General features: G+C 40.0%; 2 protein-coding genes across 3 annotated transcripts in view; one reads left to right on the top strand and one right to left on the bottom strand.

Annotated features, from left to right (window-relative positions):
* pkd1l2b (polycystic kidney disease 1 like 2b) overlaps positions 1 to 19,038 on the bottom strand; it is a 30,437-nt gene that overhangs the window by 10,115 nt on the left and 1,284 nt on the right. Inside the window, exons 2-30 of one of the 2 annotated variants that reach the window (XM_088077613.1) lie at positions 15,313 to 15,565; positions 14,546 to 14,704; positions 14,264 to 14,452; positions 13,234 to 13,344; positions 12,243 to 12,390; positions 11,905 to 12,134; positions 11,407 to 11,817; positions 11,173 to 11,300; positions 10,938 to 11,076; positions 9,461 to 9,659; positions 9,212 to 9,323; positions 8,981 to 9,122; positions 8,639 to 8,851; positions 7,639 to 7,781; positions 7,144 to 7,323; positions 6,850 to 6,987; positions 5,883 to 6,029; positions 5,679 to 5,803; positions 5,468 to 5,588; positions 4,272 to 4,400; positions 3,963 to 4,188; positions 3,614 to 3,804; positions 3,284 to 3,514; positions 2,035 to 2,136; positions 1,729 to 1,907; positions 1,058 to 1,204; positions 751 to 950; positions 391 to 617; positions 89 to 305 (exon numbers count right to left, since the gene is read on the bottom strand). In XM_088077613.1, the coding sequence (XP_087933739.1) occupies positions 89 to 305; positions 391 to 617; positions 751 to 950; positions 1,058 to 1,204; positions 1,729 to 1,907; positions 2,035 to 2,136; positions 3,284 to 3,514; positions 3,614 to 3,804; positions 3,963 to 4,188; positions 4,272 to 4,400; positions 5,468 to 5,588; positions 5,679 to 5,803; positions 5,883 to 6,029; positions 6,850 to 6,987; positions 7,144 to 7,323; positions 7,639 to 7,781; positions 8,639 to 8,851; positions 8,981 to 9,122; positions 9,212 to 9,323; positions 9,461 to 9,659; positions 10,938 to 11,076; positions 11,173 to 11,300; positions 11,407 to 11,817; positions 11,905 to 12,134; positions 12,243 to 12,390; positions 13,234 to 13,344; positions 14,264 to 14,452; positions 14,546 to 14,704; positions 15,313 to 15,565 (5,137 nt within the window). Of the gene's footprint in view, positions 1 to 88; positions 306 to 390; positions 618 to 750; positions 951 to 1,057; positions 1,205 to 1,728; positions 1,908 to 2,034; positions 2,137 to 3,283; positions 3,515 to 3,613; positions 3,805 to 3,962; positions 4,189 to 4,271; positions 4,401 to 5,467; positions 5,589 to 5,678; positions 5,804 to 5,882; positions 6,030 to 6,849; positions 6,988 to 7,143; positions 7,324 to 7,638; positions 7,782 to 8,638; positions 8,852 to 8,980; positions 9,123 to 9,211; positions 9,324 to 9,460; positions 9,660 to 10,937; positions 11,077 to 11,172; positions 11,301 to 11,406; positions 11,818 to 11,904; positions 12,135 to 12,242; positions 12,391 to 13,233; positions 13,345 to 14,263; positions 14,453 to 14,545; positions 14,705 to 15,312; positions 15,971 to 19,038 lie in introns of those variants that run through there. The other variant, XM_042486414.2, reaches the window with a different exon arrangement.
* Positions 17,532 to 18,882, top strand: bola3 (bolA family member 3). The gene is made up of 4 exons (XM_042489339.2): positions 17,532 to 17,686; positions 17,795 to 17,918; positions 18,071 to 18,159; positions 18,633 to 18,882. The coding sequence occupies exons 1-4, from the start codon at positions 17,618 to 17,620 to the stop codon at positions 18,693 to 18,695; spliced, it is 345 nt and encodes a 114-aa protein (XP_042345273.2). The 5' UTR covers positions 17,532 to 17,617; the 3' UTR covers positions 18,696 to 18,882.

Below are 19,038 nucleotides of genomic sequence, written 5' to 3'. Positions count from 1 at the left end.
CTGGACCTTTAATTCTTTGCCTTATTTAATTTTTCTGGTCTTCCAAATCACGAGCCAATAAAAATGTGAAGGTTATGGTGCTGCTTACCTTGTAGATTAACTGCATGTAAACTGAGGATCATAGAGCGATCCCTCTTGGAGGCATCACTGTAGAAGTCCCCAGCCGTTCTGTTCTGCTGTCTGATGATGTCCTCCACCAGAGACAGCAGAGTGTTGATGTCTGCCGGCTGACCACTCCGGAGCTCCAGGTGAGGCAGTGGACTCTTCATGGCCTTTGAGAGTGACTGAGCTATTCTCTTTATGTCCTAATCAAGAAAGCACATCAATCACTTTAGACATGTAGAACAGAGGCGTTATTATCACTTCCAAACTGCTTATCTGTTAGCTCACCTTGATCACAGTGTCTGGTGTGATGTCCTTCAGCTCTTTCTGAGGGGAAGACGTCTGTGAGGGAGAAACTCGACCAGTCTTTCCTTGTTTAGACGCGTCGGTTCTGGCACTCTTCTCTCGAGGACGAGTGTTTCTGAAGATACTCACGATAAGGAGATTGATGGGAAACATGATGATTGAACTTTGAATCCCAATCATAACCTGCTGCCAGGTGAACTCAATGTGACCTGAAAAGTAAAGTTTAAATTTAGTGTGATGTGATTAAAAGGACAGGTCCTCTCAGTTACTCCCTCAGTCAACTTTATCTTTATTGTTTAGTATACTCATCTATGCATAACCTGCTTTGTGTTTGTTACGTACCCAGGTCCATGGTCTGCTCAGAGGGGTCAGTGGGGATGCCCCAAAACATAATGCTGGTCAGCATGGTGCACAGCAGCAGGGAGAAACAGCAGGACACTCTCTGCACACATGTGAAAGTGCTGCAGGGAGGCCGACTGATGACAGAGAACCAGATGTGGCCGTCACGGAAATCCTTGGCTGTCTTCATGAAGAACAGGTTACTAAAAATATGTTTTGGTGAAAAAACAGGAATTTGGATTCAGGAGGGGAAATAGTCAAGTTAAGTTTCTTGGTGATGTGCTTTCATCAGATCCATGGCTGGTCTTACCTGAACCTCTTCAAATCCACCTCTGTGGCTACTGGGAAGACCTTGTCAAGAGAGCACTCTCCCACATCCACAGCCAGCCAGGAGTTACACAGGAAGTGCCATTTCTGACCACTCTCCAGATCCTGCACCGTTACCTTGTTGACATACCTGCATATAAAATCAGTAATTATCCCCTGTGCTTTTAGCAACTGTGCAAACTCAAGCTTAACCCAGGATTTCCACCACTTGCATATGCGTTGCTTTATGGCTCCGCTGCACTTTTGCTCCATGCTCACCCTTTGAAACCTGTGGCAAATTAGTCTGACTTCTTTTAAAAACATGGAATAAGGGCTATAAGCAACTTAAGAAGTAATGACTGCAAAAATAACAAGAAATTAGTAAAAAGTACAAGAAAATCACCTGAAAATTTTAAGTTTTAAAAAAGTAAAGTAAAATGGAAAAAAATAGTTCTCTGGACATACTTCCTTAACTTTTACAAAAAATAATTTTTAAATCTACTTATTTCTTGCAATTTGCAGGACATTTCTTTCCAAGTTGCTCATTGTCCTTTACATCTATGAAAGGTGTCTGATTGCGGCACGAGCAAATTGATGTCAATCCAGGTTTCAAAGGGTTAACCTAATAATTTGATCATCTCTGGTGTCTCATCAGCATATCTCTCCCTCTTGTACCATGCAGGGTGTGCTCCCGAGTTGTCATGCCACAGCCTGATGCTCTGCAAATCTCCAAGGGAAAAGTGTGTGGTCAGCAGGAACATGTCCACCCCACCCCTCTCAAACACGGGCTTCTCGGGGTCCGTCAGGTGGTGGGGCTCACTTTCTCCCTCAGTGCCCAGCAGAGTTATTGTCACCTAAATTTAAATAAACGTTACATCAGGATGGACATACATGCGCAAAGTTTTCAGAATCACAAATGTCGTGCAACAGAAGCAGCAGACAGGTTTAGTGTCTGTGAGTCCTCTCAAAGTTATTACTGACCTGAGAGGAGGTGGATGCACCGTGCCGATGCCCTGTGCTGATACTCAGCATATAATGATACTCGGCCAAAGGGTCATTATCCTCAAGCACTGTTATCTTCACCTACAAGAAAAAGAAGATCTACCATTACATTGAGTTTGGCCTTATAGAAGCAAGGAACAAAATCACATGTACCTACATTTGTAATGTGCCTTCTGAGTCTTTCAACTATTTAATGCGCTTTTACACGACACGTCACATTCACCCCCACGTTCACACACTGGTGGCTGAGGCTACCCCACAAGGTGCCACCTGTTACTCAGTTAACCTCTTACACACATTCACACACTAATGGCACAACATCAGGAGCAATTTGGGGTTCAGCATCTTGCCCAAGAATACTTCATCATGCGGAGTGGAGGAGCCGGGCATCAATCCACTGCCCTTCCAATCAGTGGATTACCTGCTCTTCCTCCTGAGTCACAACTGCCCATAAGAAATAAATGTCATTTGCTGTGAGAAATTGGGAATTGAACGTATGAAACCCTGCAAAGTTAAGTGACACCAGATTAGTAAACACCCTGTGACGGTGGGTCAATCCAGGGAGTTTCTCCCTGAGATAAGGAACTTGTGGTGACAAACAGGCCCCAGAACATTAAGGAAAGTTTTGCCAGGGCTCAAGCGACCAAAAAGCCAGCAATTGTTGTATCATTTCAGTGCTTTCTCCTTATTGCACAAGCCAAAAAGCCACACAACATTGTTAGAGTGCTGATTAAACCAGCATTAAAATGGCTGAAATAATGTTTGGACTGGCAGCTAACAGATTTAAGACTGTTCAACACGGTCAAAGACAGAATCGACAGAATGGCAGGAAACATTGAGAGCATTTTTTATCCGGTTGAATGATTGTTGGTAATTGTTTGTGGGGGAGGCGTCACTATATACGACGGTAAAGTAGGGGTCCCTGAAGAAAATGTTTCGGAACCACTGATTTGTAGTACAAGGTTTAATGCACAAACAAACAATGAGTTCATAAAATCTGAACCATTGTTAGAGCTTAAACAGGGCAACTAGAGACATGAACAGGAATGCTGCGGTTTATTAAGTACAGTGACATCTCAAAGTTTTAATGGGCGTTCCTGCTGTGGTACTGACACTTTGAGTTTTTCATATTATGTGCGTTAGCAGCAATGTCTGAGTTAGACTCTCCAAATGGTGTGGCATTTAAAATAAACAATCTAAAGTAGTTAAAGTCTTTACTGAGAGTTACCTTTGCCGAGTCCTGGATGTCTTTCCTGCGTGCCCAAACAACCACCACAAGATAGGCTACAAAGATGGCCCCCACAAAACACACCACAACAGGATTGTTGGTGAACGTGGCAAAAAGTTCTGCGGTGCGTGACACATCCACCAAGTTCGGCATGACAAAGAAAGAGCTGCCAAAGAAAGTTAAGTGGTTACAAAGGCACTGGGTGACCAGAGGTGTGGTGAGTGGACCGACCTGTAGAGAAAACGAAAAGCAGCCAGTCAAACTTCAGCTCACTTTTCAAGCATGTGTTAATGCAAACACTGTGGATATGCGTTGCTGTTTCGTACTCACCCTGCAGCCATCCTCACTCCAAGAAGACTCATTTTCATTCCAGTATTTGCACTGGGCAGCGATGGAAATGACACTGACAGTGGCATTGATGGTTTTGACGCCTGGCTCAACAATAGGCTTCATAACGAGGTAGTGCTTTCCAGTGTCTCCTGTTCTGTCTTTAGGACTCAGCACCCAGGTGTATTTTTCCTCTGTGTTAAAATGACAAATATGTCCATATACAAAGACACACATCCAGGCTTACATGTACGTATCCAGCAAATTCTCTCATTGTGATTATCAGTGAACATCGATTAAATGTGACTTTATGCCAGCTCACAAAAAGTAAATCTGGTGGTTTTACTTTTACCTTCTTTGGCATTCTCTAGAGGGATCTTAGTCTTGGCTACATAATTCTCATCATTTGGATAATCTTTATATCCCAGGAATAGCATGAATGAGATGTTTTCAGACGGCTCCATTTTCAGCACCAGTGTTACATCCGGTAATGGGACATCAATTATTAATGTGCTGAAATTGGCAAGGTCCAGGACTGTGCTGTTCTCCTGCCCGACGTCGAGCCTTGGTAGAAGAATCTGAAAACCCAGATATCACATTTTGAACCGTAATTGATTTGATCTTAAGTAAAGTAACTAAAAGTATATAAAATAAATATTACCTCGATCTCTTCAGGTAAGTTCTCTACAGGAATGACAGTGCCGTTCAGACTGGTGAGAGAGACGGATCCAACGGTTCCTGTGATGTTTTCCTCCTTCCAAGAATACGGGTTCTTCTCAAAACTCATCATCTAGAAGAAGGTGACATACTCTGATGCATATAAACAAAAGAAACTGCAAAGCTGAGAGTTAAATTAATTAAAAGGGACAGTTCACCCCCCAAATCAACAAACACCTCTGACCTGTAGTGCTATTTATGGATCTAGATTGTTTTGGTGTGAAATGCCAACTGTCTGAGATATCACCCGCCGACAGTATCACTGCGCAGAAGGAAACGTGCATCTACTCATGGAGGAGAAGCTGGTTATCATGACAGCTTGAGATGTAGACGTTGATTGCGTCCTCTTTGGCTGGCTAGCATAGCGGTGCTAGCAGGACATGCACGCTTCCTCCTGTGCGGTGATACAGCTGGTGACTGTAGTTTGGCAAAAAGAAAGTAGTTCCTACATGAAACTGCTCACAAAAAAGTTTGTGGATTATCTTGAGTAACAGGGTCGTGGTTTTTGGAAAACGATATTGGTGATTTTTTCAAATGTATTTTTAAGCAGCACCACAAACATAGTGTCATCTAGTTCCATGATATCGGAGAGAAGGCAGACATCTCTATCCAACACTCTTAAAACTCACAGAAAAACTATCAAGATTTATAAATAGCAAGACAGGTGAGAAGAAAAATATGTATTTTGGATTTCGGGGTGAACTGTTCCTTTAAAGGAAGCAGAGCTGATCTGGTATTCATCTACTCCTTTAGCTTCTTTTTATAGACCATATGGCTTTCTGTCTTTCTTTGTTAAGTTCGTAGTTGTAGATCATATCAGATATGCTTTTTTGATATACAAATACTTCTCCATATTCTATTTAGCTTTCTTAAATTCTCATACACTAACCCTGGAGAGTGTAATCATAAAAGTTAAAAAGGCAGATTTCTAACAGATCCAAGTAATATCTTCTTTATTTCTGAGGAATGAACCAGTTCTTTAACTGGTCTGGGCATTACAGATGTTCAACAACAAGCAAAATCCATACCTTATATAGTGTCTATATCAATACAGACTTCTACAACACACTTACAGAGTGTCAGACATAATATGATGACAAACAAAGAGCTTTGTCGTCATTGCACATTACACTCACTTACTCTGACATCCACTGGCTCATCTGGAGAGACAATATGAGCAGGCAGCGCAGGGAAGGAAAACCTGGAAGAGCTGTTCTTCTGGACATTTATATCCTGCATTTGCATCTTTCCTGGAGTCACTCTGCAGGAAACAGAGTCAGAATTACCTCTGTTGTTTCATAAAAGCAAAGGTTTCTCTTAAATGCTCTAGCCAATGCAAGTGATCTCTTACCTGTTGACGTACACACTGATCTGACCAGAATCAATGATAGCAGGGTCGCCGTTAAGCTTTTTATTATTAAGCAAAGCACTCTGAATATTGCTTATCCCAGTGAGGAGAAAATCTGAGACTTTTTTCTGAGGAAAACACATTAAATGTTATTTGGTATTAGGAAAAACAGACATTTAGCAACATCAGTGATGGTTTTGTTCTTACATCTGAGGACACATTCAAAATATTACTGGCTGCTTCAACTATTGGTGAGGCTGCTTGCACAACTTCCTCGTCATCGCTGTCGTCCTGATTAACGCTGATAGTGTTGAGGGAAGAGCTGAGGTCTACCAGCAAAGAACCCGCTTCTTCCTGGAGAGGAAACACAGCAACCGAAGATGTCAACAGCTGATCTGAGTCCATCTTTCAAAGGAGCTGATAAATGTGTATCATACTAAGAGCAACGTGCTTTGTTTCCACAACCAATTTTCAAAACATTTCATCTATTTCAGAGGTCACTAAGGTTGAGAAAGACAGAAAGAAAAAAGGCTGAAATGCCTCTTAATAGTGGGGCTTGCATGTTGTTGCAAATTGCACACATTGCAAAGAATAACTATAATGAATAAGCTCCAAAGAATCCAGACTCAAAAAGTTGAGATTTTGTGATATTAATTTGGAATAAAGATACTCTATGGCCTAATTTCTAATGAAATTATATTCACACTGGGATTTTTTTGTACTCTGAAAGTGGGGCCTGAGTGCATGAAAAAACATGGAGCTTGTTTATCAAAATAAGTGCCAAGGTCGGATCACCTGGACTCCAAACAGAGGTCTTGGTTAAACCCCAAATTTCCTCAAACCCTAAAAAATGCCCCTGCATACACCTGACCTTTGCGGGTTGCCTGTGTGGGCCCGCTGCAACTGGATTTGCCTCTTGTCAAATATGAGTGAGGACAGCAAACACAGTTTTTATTATATACTTTTTACTATATACTCTGATAAATATCACTAATGTTTGTTAATCAGCTGGCCTACTGTCATTTTGCAGAAGTGGCTCACAGCTAAAGCAAATTGAGTATCCCTGGCTTAAAACAAAGGGCTGGCTCTTCAGCAATTTCTTAAGTTTATTGACTAAAAAAAGGCATTTGGAGTTTTTTTTTTTATACTGCTGTATTGATATGCTGTACTGTACTTGAGCAGCAGGACTGAGCTCGTCTGGGCGCTGGGTGAGTCCAGCCACAGCTCTGGCCGTCACTTGCACTCCCTGAGTTGTGTTGCTGGGTGAGTGCAGCAGAACTCTGGTCATTTTGGTCAGCATTTGCTGTCTGAGCTGAAAGAAGAGGAAGAGCTGATCACCATCACGGTGCCCTCAACTCGCGCACAATACACGATGTAAACCTCACAAATATCACAGCGATATATATACATATATATATACATATATATATATATTACAACACTGTCAACATCAGCCACACTTTTTTACCTCCCTCCTTGCATCCCTCTGATCTTGGCCGTCCTCTGTGTTCAGCATATCAGAAACTGAAGTAAACATTTGTCCGAGTGCCTCACCGGACAGAAGACCCTGCTGCTCTAACTGACTCACAGTGTCCTTCACTGCAGACTGGAGAGCCTCCACAGAAGCACTGGAGCTGCTTCTTCGTACCTTGAGGAACATAAACAGTCACTCTGAAATATTCAGACTTTTACATGGACAAGTTGTTTCTCTAATCCTCCTACTTGAAACTGATCTCCCCCTCAACCAGCACTTCACATTACTTCCATCTGGTCACAGACACAGGACTGAGCTGGGATTGATGAATGCATACATGAGGAATTTGTTTATGTCTATTATCTGTATGCTGCTATGTGTGTATCTGTATTTTTCTGTGTTCTGACTGTGCAAACAGATCTCCCTCTGAGACAATAAATCAATCTTCTTTCTCTGAGATGATGACATGATAACTGGTGGTTTGCAAACCTGAGTTGTAACAGCTGTGGTGGTTTTCTCATATCCATTTTTCACAGTCACCACAACAGACAAGCTGAAATTGTTGTTCTTATCTCCAAGAGGCAGGAAGACGGATTTCACCTCATTAGTGTTACTGCAGCGCAGATGTTTGCCTTAAAGACAAAAGAGACAATTTAATTGAACTGCTACAATGAATTCTCGATTATTTATCTGCATACAGGTTGCTAAATGGCCGAAATTTGCAAATGAAGTCGTCAGCACTCAAAAATAAGTGTGGAATACTTATAATGATGCCAAGGGCCTAAGTTATGTTTCAACAATGTGGGGACATCTATGAAACAGGAGGTATAGACTTCCTGGGCCAGAACATTTTGAGCATCAAACACTTAATTTCCTGCATTCTGGTGAATTTTTATGCAAAAAAAATGTAATTTTATGCAATTTGTGTCTTTTCTACATCAATTTATGGTTTGAGTCCTCTGTTACTATCAAGATATTATTAAGGAAGGCAAGGGCACGTGTCCTAAATATTGAGGGGGGCATGTCCATTGCACCATCTTTGACGTGGTTTGACAGCAAAAGAGCTCAGTTACCTAATTTAAAAAATCAAAAAGTTACATCCACTCCCTCTCCCTCGCTGAAAAATACGGATTGGATATAAAAAACATTGTTTGTTTTAAAACTTGAACTACCCCACAATAGTTCTGCATTCTCATTGTATGTCCACATAAGTTTCCACATTACACTTGTGCAAGTGTCATACAGGACAAACTGGCTTCTATTTGTGATGACACAACATCAGGGTTGGATACTCTTGGATACTTTTGCAACATGAAACAACCAAGTAATTGACACAAACCTTGATCTTGATCTGCATTTTGCCTCATTTCAACAGATTCAGACTCCCTTTTCCTACTTCTCTTTCCTTTTTTAAAGTTGGCCCTTAGCTTTTTTATTTAATTAATGAAATCTAAAATCTAAATCTAGAGATAACAGTGCACATTCTCACCTGTGTCTGTTTTGAAGCAATAAACGCAGCCTGTAGAGCAGAAAGAGCTCACTGTGCAGGTGATATCAAACGCATCAAGAACTGTCCCTGACGGTGGAGAGATGTTACAAGAGGGGGGTCTGGGGTCTGCAGGAGAATCAGTTGCAGCTGCTTCAGTTGGTTCAGGATCGGGTACTGGAAGAGTGTATTTGGCGAATCTCGGCTCATTCTTGCCTGTAAAAAAGTCAGAAAAACAATTTGTAAGCCAATTCATCAGAGTCTTTTAGAGCCCAAAGAAAAAAATGTATCTCTCAACAAAGCACTGGTTTAAAAAAACTGTAAGACTATGGGATAGCAACGCACCATAAGCAATCACACTGATGTTGTGCAACTTTTCCCTTGAAATTTTCAGATGTTGGCTTTGAACAACATATTCAGTGTTGCCATCCTGCCTCTCAATGGGTGGCCTTCTTTCTGCTTTGGAGTAACAATTTTGGAGGTCACCCTGTGAAAATATCATCAGTTAATAACTGTTTGACCCATTAATTTTTTACATAACAGCTTCAATTCAGTTTAAGTCCTTTTCAGACTTACTGTCTCAGGTTTGGGGTCCTCAATGAACCAACCTACATCTGGGCAAGTTGTCACACAGTTGAGTCTGAGCTGTACATGGCTTTTCACATTTATCGAATCGCAATTATTGCAGCTGCAGAAGTAAAAGTAAATGCATAACTATGACAGATTCCAGTTGATATAATTAATTTTGGCATATTTTTCTAATTATTTTGTGAATATTTAATTATTTAGATTGTATCAATTAATTGTTTTATGGTCCCTTCTTACCTGATGCTGACATCTGTGAATTCTTTTGGAAGAACAGTGATGCACTTTGATGCTGAAGCAAGCTCAAACCATTTCCTAAACCAGCTTGTTCTCCCCACAGTTACATCGTATTCGAAAATCTCAAAGGGATCTGGAAGGCAGTCTCTTTCAATAACATGAGTTTCATCCTTTGTTATGTTTCTGCATTTGCATTTTCCTCCTATATGGAAAGAAGTGGAAGCAGAACTTCAAAACAGCACCTTAGCAATAAAGGATTAACAAAATGACAACAACACAGTGCAAGCTAATAGAAGACAGAAACAGATGAGTAAAAGCTCTTTAAAATCATTTTGTGCTTGGTTTTGGTCCATTTGTGTCCCTTTATAGTAATTTCCTATATCTTTGTCATCATTTTCTGTTTTCTGTGTATCTTTGGAGTCGTATTGTGTCATTTTTGTCATTTTGTGTCTCTGTAGTTATTTTATGTCTTTTGGGGTATGTTTTGCCCATTTTTAGATATTTTATGTCTATCTTTGCAGTTCCTTTACAGTCATTTTGAGTCTCTCCCTGATCGCAATGTGTTAATTTCATTTTGCAGGTGAAGGCCAGAGGAGCGGCATACACATGAGCCTGAACCCATAGAATGTAAAAAAAAAAAAAAAAAAAATTATATACATATATACATTTATATATCTTTAGTCTATGCCCGAACCCAGTAGGCCTGTTCAGTAAGCCATCCGTGACCATCACTGACTACAGCTGAGTAAACTACTATAAAATTTAATCAACACCTGGTTGATACGGTGAGTGTGTTCTCATGCTCATATATGATCAGGTTTTGGGAGGTTTTGTGTTTGTTGTTAACATGTGAACATCACTTCCTGGCTTCAGAAATCTAGATAAGCACTGATCTCAATTTTAAGAAAGCAGAATATGTTAGTTGGAGTGTGGTGAAAACAGAAGAATTTAGGCAGGTCTCTGATCGTTGTGATGATTAAGGATGTAATAATGATTTCCAGCTAAACAACAGTAATGTTGAAATGAAAGTGAAAGTAAGGATACATTTCACTGGTACACTCATCATCCATTACGGGAGATTGAGGAAATTAAATCCATCTGGGTGGAAAAATACAGTAATGTCCACACAGCCAGAGACGAAACAGGGGTAATGTTCAAAGATTCAAAGACACACTTGCAGACAAATGATCTGAAACCTGCATACTATCAGAATCATGTATACACAGAGCTGAATAGCCAGGTTTGTTATGTTCACTGTAAAAATCACATTTTCAATATCATTTAAATCAGGATGACAGAAAAAAACATACTCATGTATCAGATTTTTTAAAAACACTGAGCAGTTAAAACTTCACTGATATTGTTTTGGATTGTCTGTGTTTTCCAAATTGTGTTCACCCCCTGTAATCACTTTAATTACGGTTTTAACTGTTAAAAAGACATTTAAAATCCCTGGTAGTCAATTAATTGTTGTACTTACTACACCTCCATTCAAATGTGAGTCCTTTCTCGGGCAATGATTCAGTTCCTTTTACGCTCAGTTTGACGCTCTGAGAGTAGTCAGCCAAAGTGTCCGGAGTAGCTGTTATTTTCAAGTCGTCTATGCTCACACTTCCTGTCTGTAGAAGAAACCAAAGTCATTGTTATAATAGAAACAAGCAAACACCTGAACATATGCCCAGATCCTTACTGTTTGATACTAATGTTCCACATACCATGTTTTCACGTCCATCAGTTGAAAAGTCCGAGTTATTCTGGCAAGCCAAAAGTATGCCCTCTAAGTCCACACCCACCTCAGAGGCAGAGAAGGCGTTCACAGCTCGTACCTTCACCTTCAGGGGTCCTTTACCAAAAGAGTTTGTATTTAAGGTCAATGAGCATATGCATTACATACTATATTATATGTGACTGTTTTAATTCAACTGGAGAAAGGTTTCATCTGTGCGTACCTTCAATTGGGTTAGAGAATGTATACATTTGTAAGCTGCCACTCGGCATGTTTCTGGTCTCAGAGAGAGAGTCCCTGGCTCCAGTGAGAGTGAAGATCAGCTCCACAGGGGCTCCCTGCTCCAATGAAACACCAATAATGAGATCAGGAGAGTCTGGACACCCGTCTTCCTCTGCTACCACTGAGGCCTGCAGGCCTTTAACAGGCTCCAGCAGACACAGCTCCAAATCAGCGGACACTGCATGGGCTGTGACCCTGTTAGAGGCAGCCAGAGTCAGGTTGTGGCAGCCGTGTCCGAGCTTCTCCACCACGCCTGCACTCAGTGTGATGTTGTGGGGTGTGCTACCTCTCTCCACCGACGAGTTTGCAACCGAGTGGCCTTCATGTTGAATTGTGTAGGAAACGTTTGTACCTGTTTATGGAGAAAAAATCTCAAATGATCCTGTATTTTGGTGGTTAATTGGGAGCATTTAACCACTACAGTGTGAGACTGACCCACCTGCTTCTACCATAACCTGGATCTGCACAGGCCTACCATGAAGAGCATTGCATTTAGTGCCACCTGTTGATGTATTCCTGCTATAGCACTTAATGACACCAAACTCTCCAACAGGCTCCTGAATGGTTATGACTTTCTGAGCTGTGACATGCCAGTCACTGGTCGTGCACTCCACTGCAACCATGAAAACACCAGGACGGCTGAATTTGTGCATCACAGTGCTCTCCATCCTGTGACAAAGGTAAAGGAAGAGCTCACATGTAGTTACATAAACAAAGTTAATTTATAAAACATATCTATCTACTGTATCTATCTGGTGAAAGCAGAGTCTTGCTCACTCTTTGGGGCTGTATGGATCTATGGTGTGGCCATCTCCAGCATTCAGTGTGCATGTGAGGTTTCCCTGAAAGGGATGAAGGAGCCACTTCACAGTGATGGTGACATTATCAAAGACGGCTGCTAGCTTGCTCATCAACAAGTGGAGTCCTGAGAGGAAATCACGGCGTTCATTTAAATCATGGAAACATTGTTTCAGAGACATTTGTCCACATATACGAAGCCTAAACATTTCATCTGCGGTTGTAGAACTCCATTCCTACTGTTGTAGTAGACTGGTCTCAAGACAACTCTTTGACGGTCTCAGTCTTGGACAAGAGGACACTGGATTTTATTTCAAGGTCAGTCAAAACCACAACTGCCCAGATGTAACTAAATTGCCTGTGCAAAAAAGGAGTGTTGAATAAAAATGATTACATTGACTTCAGCTCCTTAATGGTTGTATTTGTTTTCTCAGAAAAAAAGAACATTTCCACATATAAATTTGTAAATTTATTGTATATTTATATGTATACATGTAAATTTTCGCACTGATCTGGTCTTGTTATTGACTTGGTCTCAGCCTTAGAGGTTGTGACTGCAACACTGTTTGCATCACTACCATAATGCATCCTGGAGTGAACTCCAGTTATTACAATAACAACTGTATAACACTGTATATAGTGCAGTTCATCTAGGAGCTGAAAGTCAGATTGCAAGTTTAGCTTGAGAAGTGACATATCTCTGTTGATCAAGTAAATTAAAGGTTAGGGATGTAAGTGTGTTGGAGTTATAAGCACAAGACTTGCAGTACATAGTCTGAGGTTGACAGCATTGATTACAATTTTGGCAAACACCAAACTGGCTGTGAACTACACATACCCTGCGTAGATGTAAGGCAGTTAAACAATAAATCAAATATTTTGGTAGCTAATATGTATGAAGTTACATTATTCAGCCTGCTCAATCATACAGTGGAAGTAAAAAAAAAGGTAAAAAAAATGTGCATCTGACCATGTTTGCAGTGGTACTCTATGGACAGGTAACTTCCCAGCACAGGACACGGTTCACCAAAAGAGCTCAGATCCACTGGGGCCTGGCAAGCCTGCAGTCCGTGGCAATGAGCTGTAATTACACATAAATTAGGTAGATGACAATGTGTTGCAGATTATCTAGATTATTTCAGTTATACTGATCCAGGAGGCCTTGAAGGTACTGTTTTTGTAAGTTTAAAAAACAGGACACTGCTCAGTTTTTAATCATTTAAAATAATCTTGCTTTATCCTTCTAGAGAGAGGGTGTAATACATTTTTAAAGAGGTGTATTAACAATCAGAAGAAACACTATATGCCTCATGATTGCATGTACTCTTCGAGTACAACTAATCCCAGACAGTTATGGATACAAATGTACAATTACCCTTCAGCTCATTTTTTCAGCTCTCAGCAGCGGATTTGCCTAATGTCTTTCCTGGAAGTGTAATCCTTTTGTCTGCACTCACAGGGCAATGTGAAAAAAGCATGAAAAAAATGTAGTTTTTCGCTGGTTTTAGTATCTAGACCTTTTGTTTAGCTCACTTTAACAAAGCTGTAGATGTTCCTATACGTTTTTTTCTGTAAATACAAATATTCCTCGAAACATGTTCCATCATTGACACAAAAGCTTTAAATCACCTCTTACAATCAATGGATTTTATGTTATGTTGTTTTAATATTCATTCTTTTTTTTATCTTGATTATCCTTATTTTTTTGTATTTATGGCTTTAACTCCTTTTATAGTATTTCATTTTATTGTTTCTAATCTTTTTTTTTTGTTTTTTGTCATTACTGACTGTCTTTGAGTCTTAAATTTTGTCTAACGTTTCCTTAATTGCCTCTCGAGTATCTTGTTTTTGTTTTGCTTTGTTTGTCAAAGGACTTTGTAAATTCTGTTTATAAGGTGTTTTTTATTTGTCAATTACAGACTACATATTTTGTATTTTTCTATCAACATTTTATTTATAATTTTCTTAGAAAAAAAACTTAAGTATATAGTGCACAATACCTGTTACAGAATCTATGACATCTATCCAGCTGCACTCCTCCTGGGTGGATGTGGGCGAGGCTGTAAGTTTGGATCTGCAGTAGTGAATTGTTTTTCGACCATAGAAGCTGTCCTCTATCTCTATCACTTGACCAGATCCACACTGCAATGTCGCATTTTGGCCATCACACGCGATCGATCTCCCGGAATCTGAGAATTTTTTTTTTAAATATCAAGAATTACCAGAGGAGCAAGCACAATATAAGTTTAGTAGCATATGTTGATTTATTTAGGAGTGCATACCAAACTGGCAAATAAAGTCGAGTTCCTGGCTGCAGTTCCCTAGAGCTTCCCACTGGAAGCCTGAATGTCTCAGGATGTGTCCACAGGCTGCTTCTGCATCTGGCATGTTCACCCAGTTACTATAGCTGACATCTGAGCCGTCCAGCCATGCAAGGGAACCTGGGAAAAGACAAATAAAAATTTCCATTTTGAATTCTGCTACTCAAGGAAAATAATACTGAATATGTCGTCACCGCAGACAGTGACAAAGATGTGCTTGTTTTCCTTGTCTTGGGTAATTTAGGGATCATAAAACAGCAAAGCAATAGAAGGAGCTGACGACAGGGCGAATGAATGAAAAAGACATAAAGACACATTTGTAAATCAGCCCTCTTGACAGCAGGCCTTTTAAAAGTTCAAATGAATGAGGAGTATCTCCCAGTCCACCTGCTGCTGGAGAGAGATATCCAAATGTGCCCGTCTTCTAACAAATGTCAGTAAACAAACAGCTTACAGAAATATACAATAGACAGGCAAGCTGCCTAATTAGATAACGGCTGAGGTGACAATCTTCATTTCTAACATTATTCAATATAATCACAGATTTATCAACTTTGCTGTTCATATATGCATCAGTGTACTTGAAATGTTAGCTACTGGAACAGAAGGTATCAGAGAAATCTGAAGGATTTTGTGAATCATCTTTAGCACTTGTGACTTACGTGTAAACTCTAAAAATCCATATAAAGCCTTTATTATGAAGTGTTTACTCTTGTCTGCGCTCTCACCTTCTGTGGCAGCTGAGTCGAGTGTGAGGTTTGGAGCAGCAGGTGCCAGCCCGAGCCACCAGTCCTTCTCTGGGTCCAGGTGCTTCTGGAGGAACTGCTGCGTTTCATCATTCAGGATAAAGGCAAGGTGTCCTCCGCCTCGCTCACACCACCCCTGGGCACTGAGGAAGGATCGCTGCAGACCCACAAATTCGTAGCAAGAGCCGTCAAAGCCCTCCTGGTTTTCTGGGCAGGATAGAGCATCTGTGTCCTCCTGAGCATAACAAGTGAAGAAGAGAATCATCAAAGTCAGTGTGGGGAAAATGGTTCGATCCATCTCTGCACCTGCACACTGCTCAGTCTTTCTGGGGACATCATGTCTTTAAAGGGGACTGACGTCAGCAACTCTGTGCTTTAGGATGATTTCTGACATTAGGATTGCTTCCTTGATGGCTGTCCAGCTTTGTGTTGTGCCCATAATTCTTGTGCACAAACAAAGCTGAGGCCCGTAGTGAAAAGGGAGCAAAGCCCACTGTCAACAGTCACTGATTACTCCTCTGCCTCCCTCAATGTAGGGCTTACAACCTGCAGAGCAAGATAAGCTTCTCATTCAGACCTAAACTTAAAAAGGAGCCAGAGGCACCAACTGTCTCATGGGCCTAGTGCTGTTCAAACTGATATGTGAGGTTCAGCTAAAAACATTAAAATTAAAAGGCGGTAACATTGATTTTTTTTTAAGGGTGTGGGGGGGGGGGGGGGGGGGGGTGGTAGATCCCTAACTCATCAATATACAATAATTTTTTAAAATCATATTGCTTTTATTAAAATTAGAAGACCTTTTTACAAAGCAGACAGAAAAAGAGCAGGTGTTGGTATTAACATCACAACGACAGCATTTCATTGAGGTATGTCAGCTCCAGGGTTCTTGTTCAGGCCTTTTTCACAGCAGGAAAAGCACAGGTGTAAATAATACAATCATGATTGCATTCCATGTAGCTGCTTCAGTTTAAGGTTCGTGGTGCTGTGTGTGCTGGCTTAATGTCACAGCTCACTAGGACACATGAATAGAACAGAGACATCATAAATGTTATTAGTGTCACCTGTTTTTACCCTTTGTGACAAGTTAAAATGTCTGCAGTCAAAAAAGCTCCATTAGATCAAGAATACTCAACTTGCTCTGGCCACTTTTGGAAAACAACAGGAGGAATGGGGGAAGTTAATAATTAACAAATAATATTTCTCATAAAACGAATAATAATAAAAATTAAAGCAAAATTCATGCATCAGTTTTTCATTAAATTGCCTGTTTTCAACCTTTTGATATGTTCTGGCCTCGCTAATCTATGCCTAATACATTCGCGGCAGCCCTCAACAGGTCAGCTGTACACAAAGCGTTTCTATTTTGACAATATTCTGAGCTTCTCTTCCCATGGCCATTTTGGGAAGAATAAATAAACTCTAATTTGATGCTTTTTATGCATTCTGCTATCTTTTTTACACAAGGTGTACAAAATATGAAGTAAAATGAAGTACAAAACAAACACAAAAAAGACAATGTGAATCAATTTCTTTCAATTGTGAGATGGAAAATGGTCGGCAGATCACCTGGCACCCATTGCGAGTATCACTGTAACTCATACACTGGATAATTTGTATACTTTCCATATGAGCAAATAGTATTTTGAGTATTTTAACACCTCTGAAGTCCCTGACAAATAGCCAGTCAAGGCTGAAATGTTGTACATTTTTCATAGAATAAAAAAAGAATGAACAGTGTGTATGTTCTTTGGGAGATTAAGGTGACATGGGGAGAGTTTAGATTTAGCAAATTTGTCACATTTATAATAATGTCACAGATAATGTCACATCAGATTCCATATATTTTATTTACATTACTAATTACTAATTAATATGTATAAACATATATTTCCCTAAATATTGAGTTTATGGCTTATCAAATATAGGCCCTACACTTTTTAAGCATAGCCTACATTGTTTTTTAGGTTAAAATTATATACTGTATATAAAACATAGAAATATGAACTAATAGGATTGACATTTTATCAAACCAAAAGTATCACTTCATCAATACAATATATTTTTTATAGGTGTTTTTATTTATTTATTTACGTTTTTCTCTAAATACACGTGTTATTTATTAGTTCTTTTGATCGTTAAAATAAAAATAAAAAAAATCGACCGGTAAAGTTCCCGGATGTCTGACGTCATATTACTGAGACGACGCTCCTCTGAGGACATGACTTGTTGAAGAACCAGTGTGGATTTGATAACCTTACCGCGATTAAACTGACGCAACATTTTTACAATGTTGGCTTGCAGAGGGAGCCTAACCGGCACTATGATGTCTGCTCTCCGGGCTCTTCGCAGTAATCAAGTAAATACAGTTTACCGGTCCTCGCGCTGTGGCTCGTGCAGGGGGTCGATCTGTTGTTATGCTAACAGCTGTCTGCTAAACTTCATCCACCTCTCTGTCCCCTTTTAGGTTGTTGTGTCCGGACATGTGCAGAGATGTTTGTCCACACAGACAGACGGAGAGGTCCGCATCGCAAACGTGCTGAGGAAGAAGTTTCCGTTAGCCGCATCGCTCAAAGTGGTGGATATATCAGGTAAACACCTGTCAGGCTGCACCTCACGCGGGATGTTTGATAAGGCCAAAATACAGACATAACGGAAATTAATAAGTCGATTTGTTCAAACCAGTCGGTGGCAACATACTGTACATTTATGCGTTGTTTGTGTGACCCTGTGCTGTATGTAGGAGGCTGTGGAGCCATGTATGAGATCCATATAGAGTCCAACGAGTTCAAAGGAAAAAGGACCGTCCAGCAACACCAGTTAGTCAACCAGGTAAATAACAACAATAACAATCAGCCCAGCGCTTTTCCCGTGGCAGTGTAAACTAATGAACAGTCCAAAGCTGTGTGACATACGCTACCATGCAGAAGTTTTAAGCCACCTTGAACTTTATTTTAACAATATTATAATGATCATATATGTTTATTTCTCAGTAGTCTCTTTACTAAAATGCAACCAGAACATACAGGAAATGTGTATATAGTATTCAAACGCAAATATTTCAGAATAAAATGACAGGCTAAAGTTGCAATTATTTAGTTATAATGAAGGATAACGAAAACATGGCATTTTCAGGCGATTATACACTAAAGCAAACGTAATTATTTATTATTTTCCATTTCTGCCATAATATCCCTCCAAATCTTACACACTAGACATTTAACTTTGGTGGAGGTTGAACATTTGCAGATGTTTATACTTGTTGAATAATATTCATTAGCTGCTTTTTTTTTTGTCCTTCACAGGCACTCAAGGAAGAGATTCAAGGAATGCACGGGCTGCGAATATTCACGGATGTCCCAAAATAATAGAGAAAGCCGTGCCACTGTTGAACGACAATCTTTTTCTTCGTTCACCCTATCTATTATGAATGTACAGTTTTTTTTTTAAAGAGAGCGTTGTGTAATTCCATGATAATTGTTTATGTGTCAGTGGCGGAAAGGCAGAGCGACGTGGTTTCTGACAGTTACAATAAGTAATAAATGCAAGATTACATTAAGTTATCTTTATTTAAGTAGTGAGATAGCTTTTACTCTGACACGGGACATAAAACCACTGAAGGCTACAATACGCACAAAATAACTTGGTAAAATGTCAAGTCATGTAGGTTTCTAGCCAATCTGGGATCTTCTCAGGGTTGATAAGAATGGC

Source organism: Plectropomus leopardus, chromosome 1 (genome assembly GCF_026936395.1).
Source record: "Plectropomus leopardus strain MGB_pleo_1.0 chromosome 1, ASM2693639v1, whole genome shotgun sequence".
In the NCBI taxonomy this organism is placed as follows: Eukaryota; Metazoa; Chordata; class Actinopteri; order Perciformes; family Serranidae; genus Plectropomus; species Plectropomus leopardus.
This window is presented reverse-complemented; position numbering and strand designations above follow the sequence as displayed.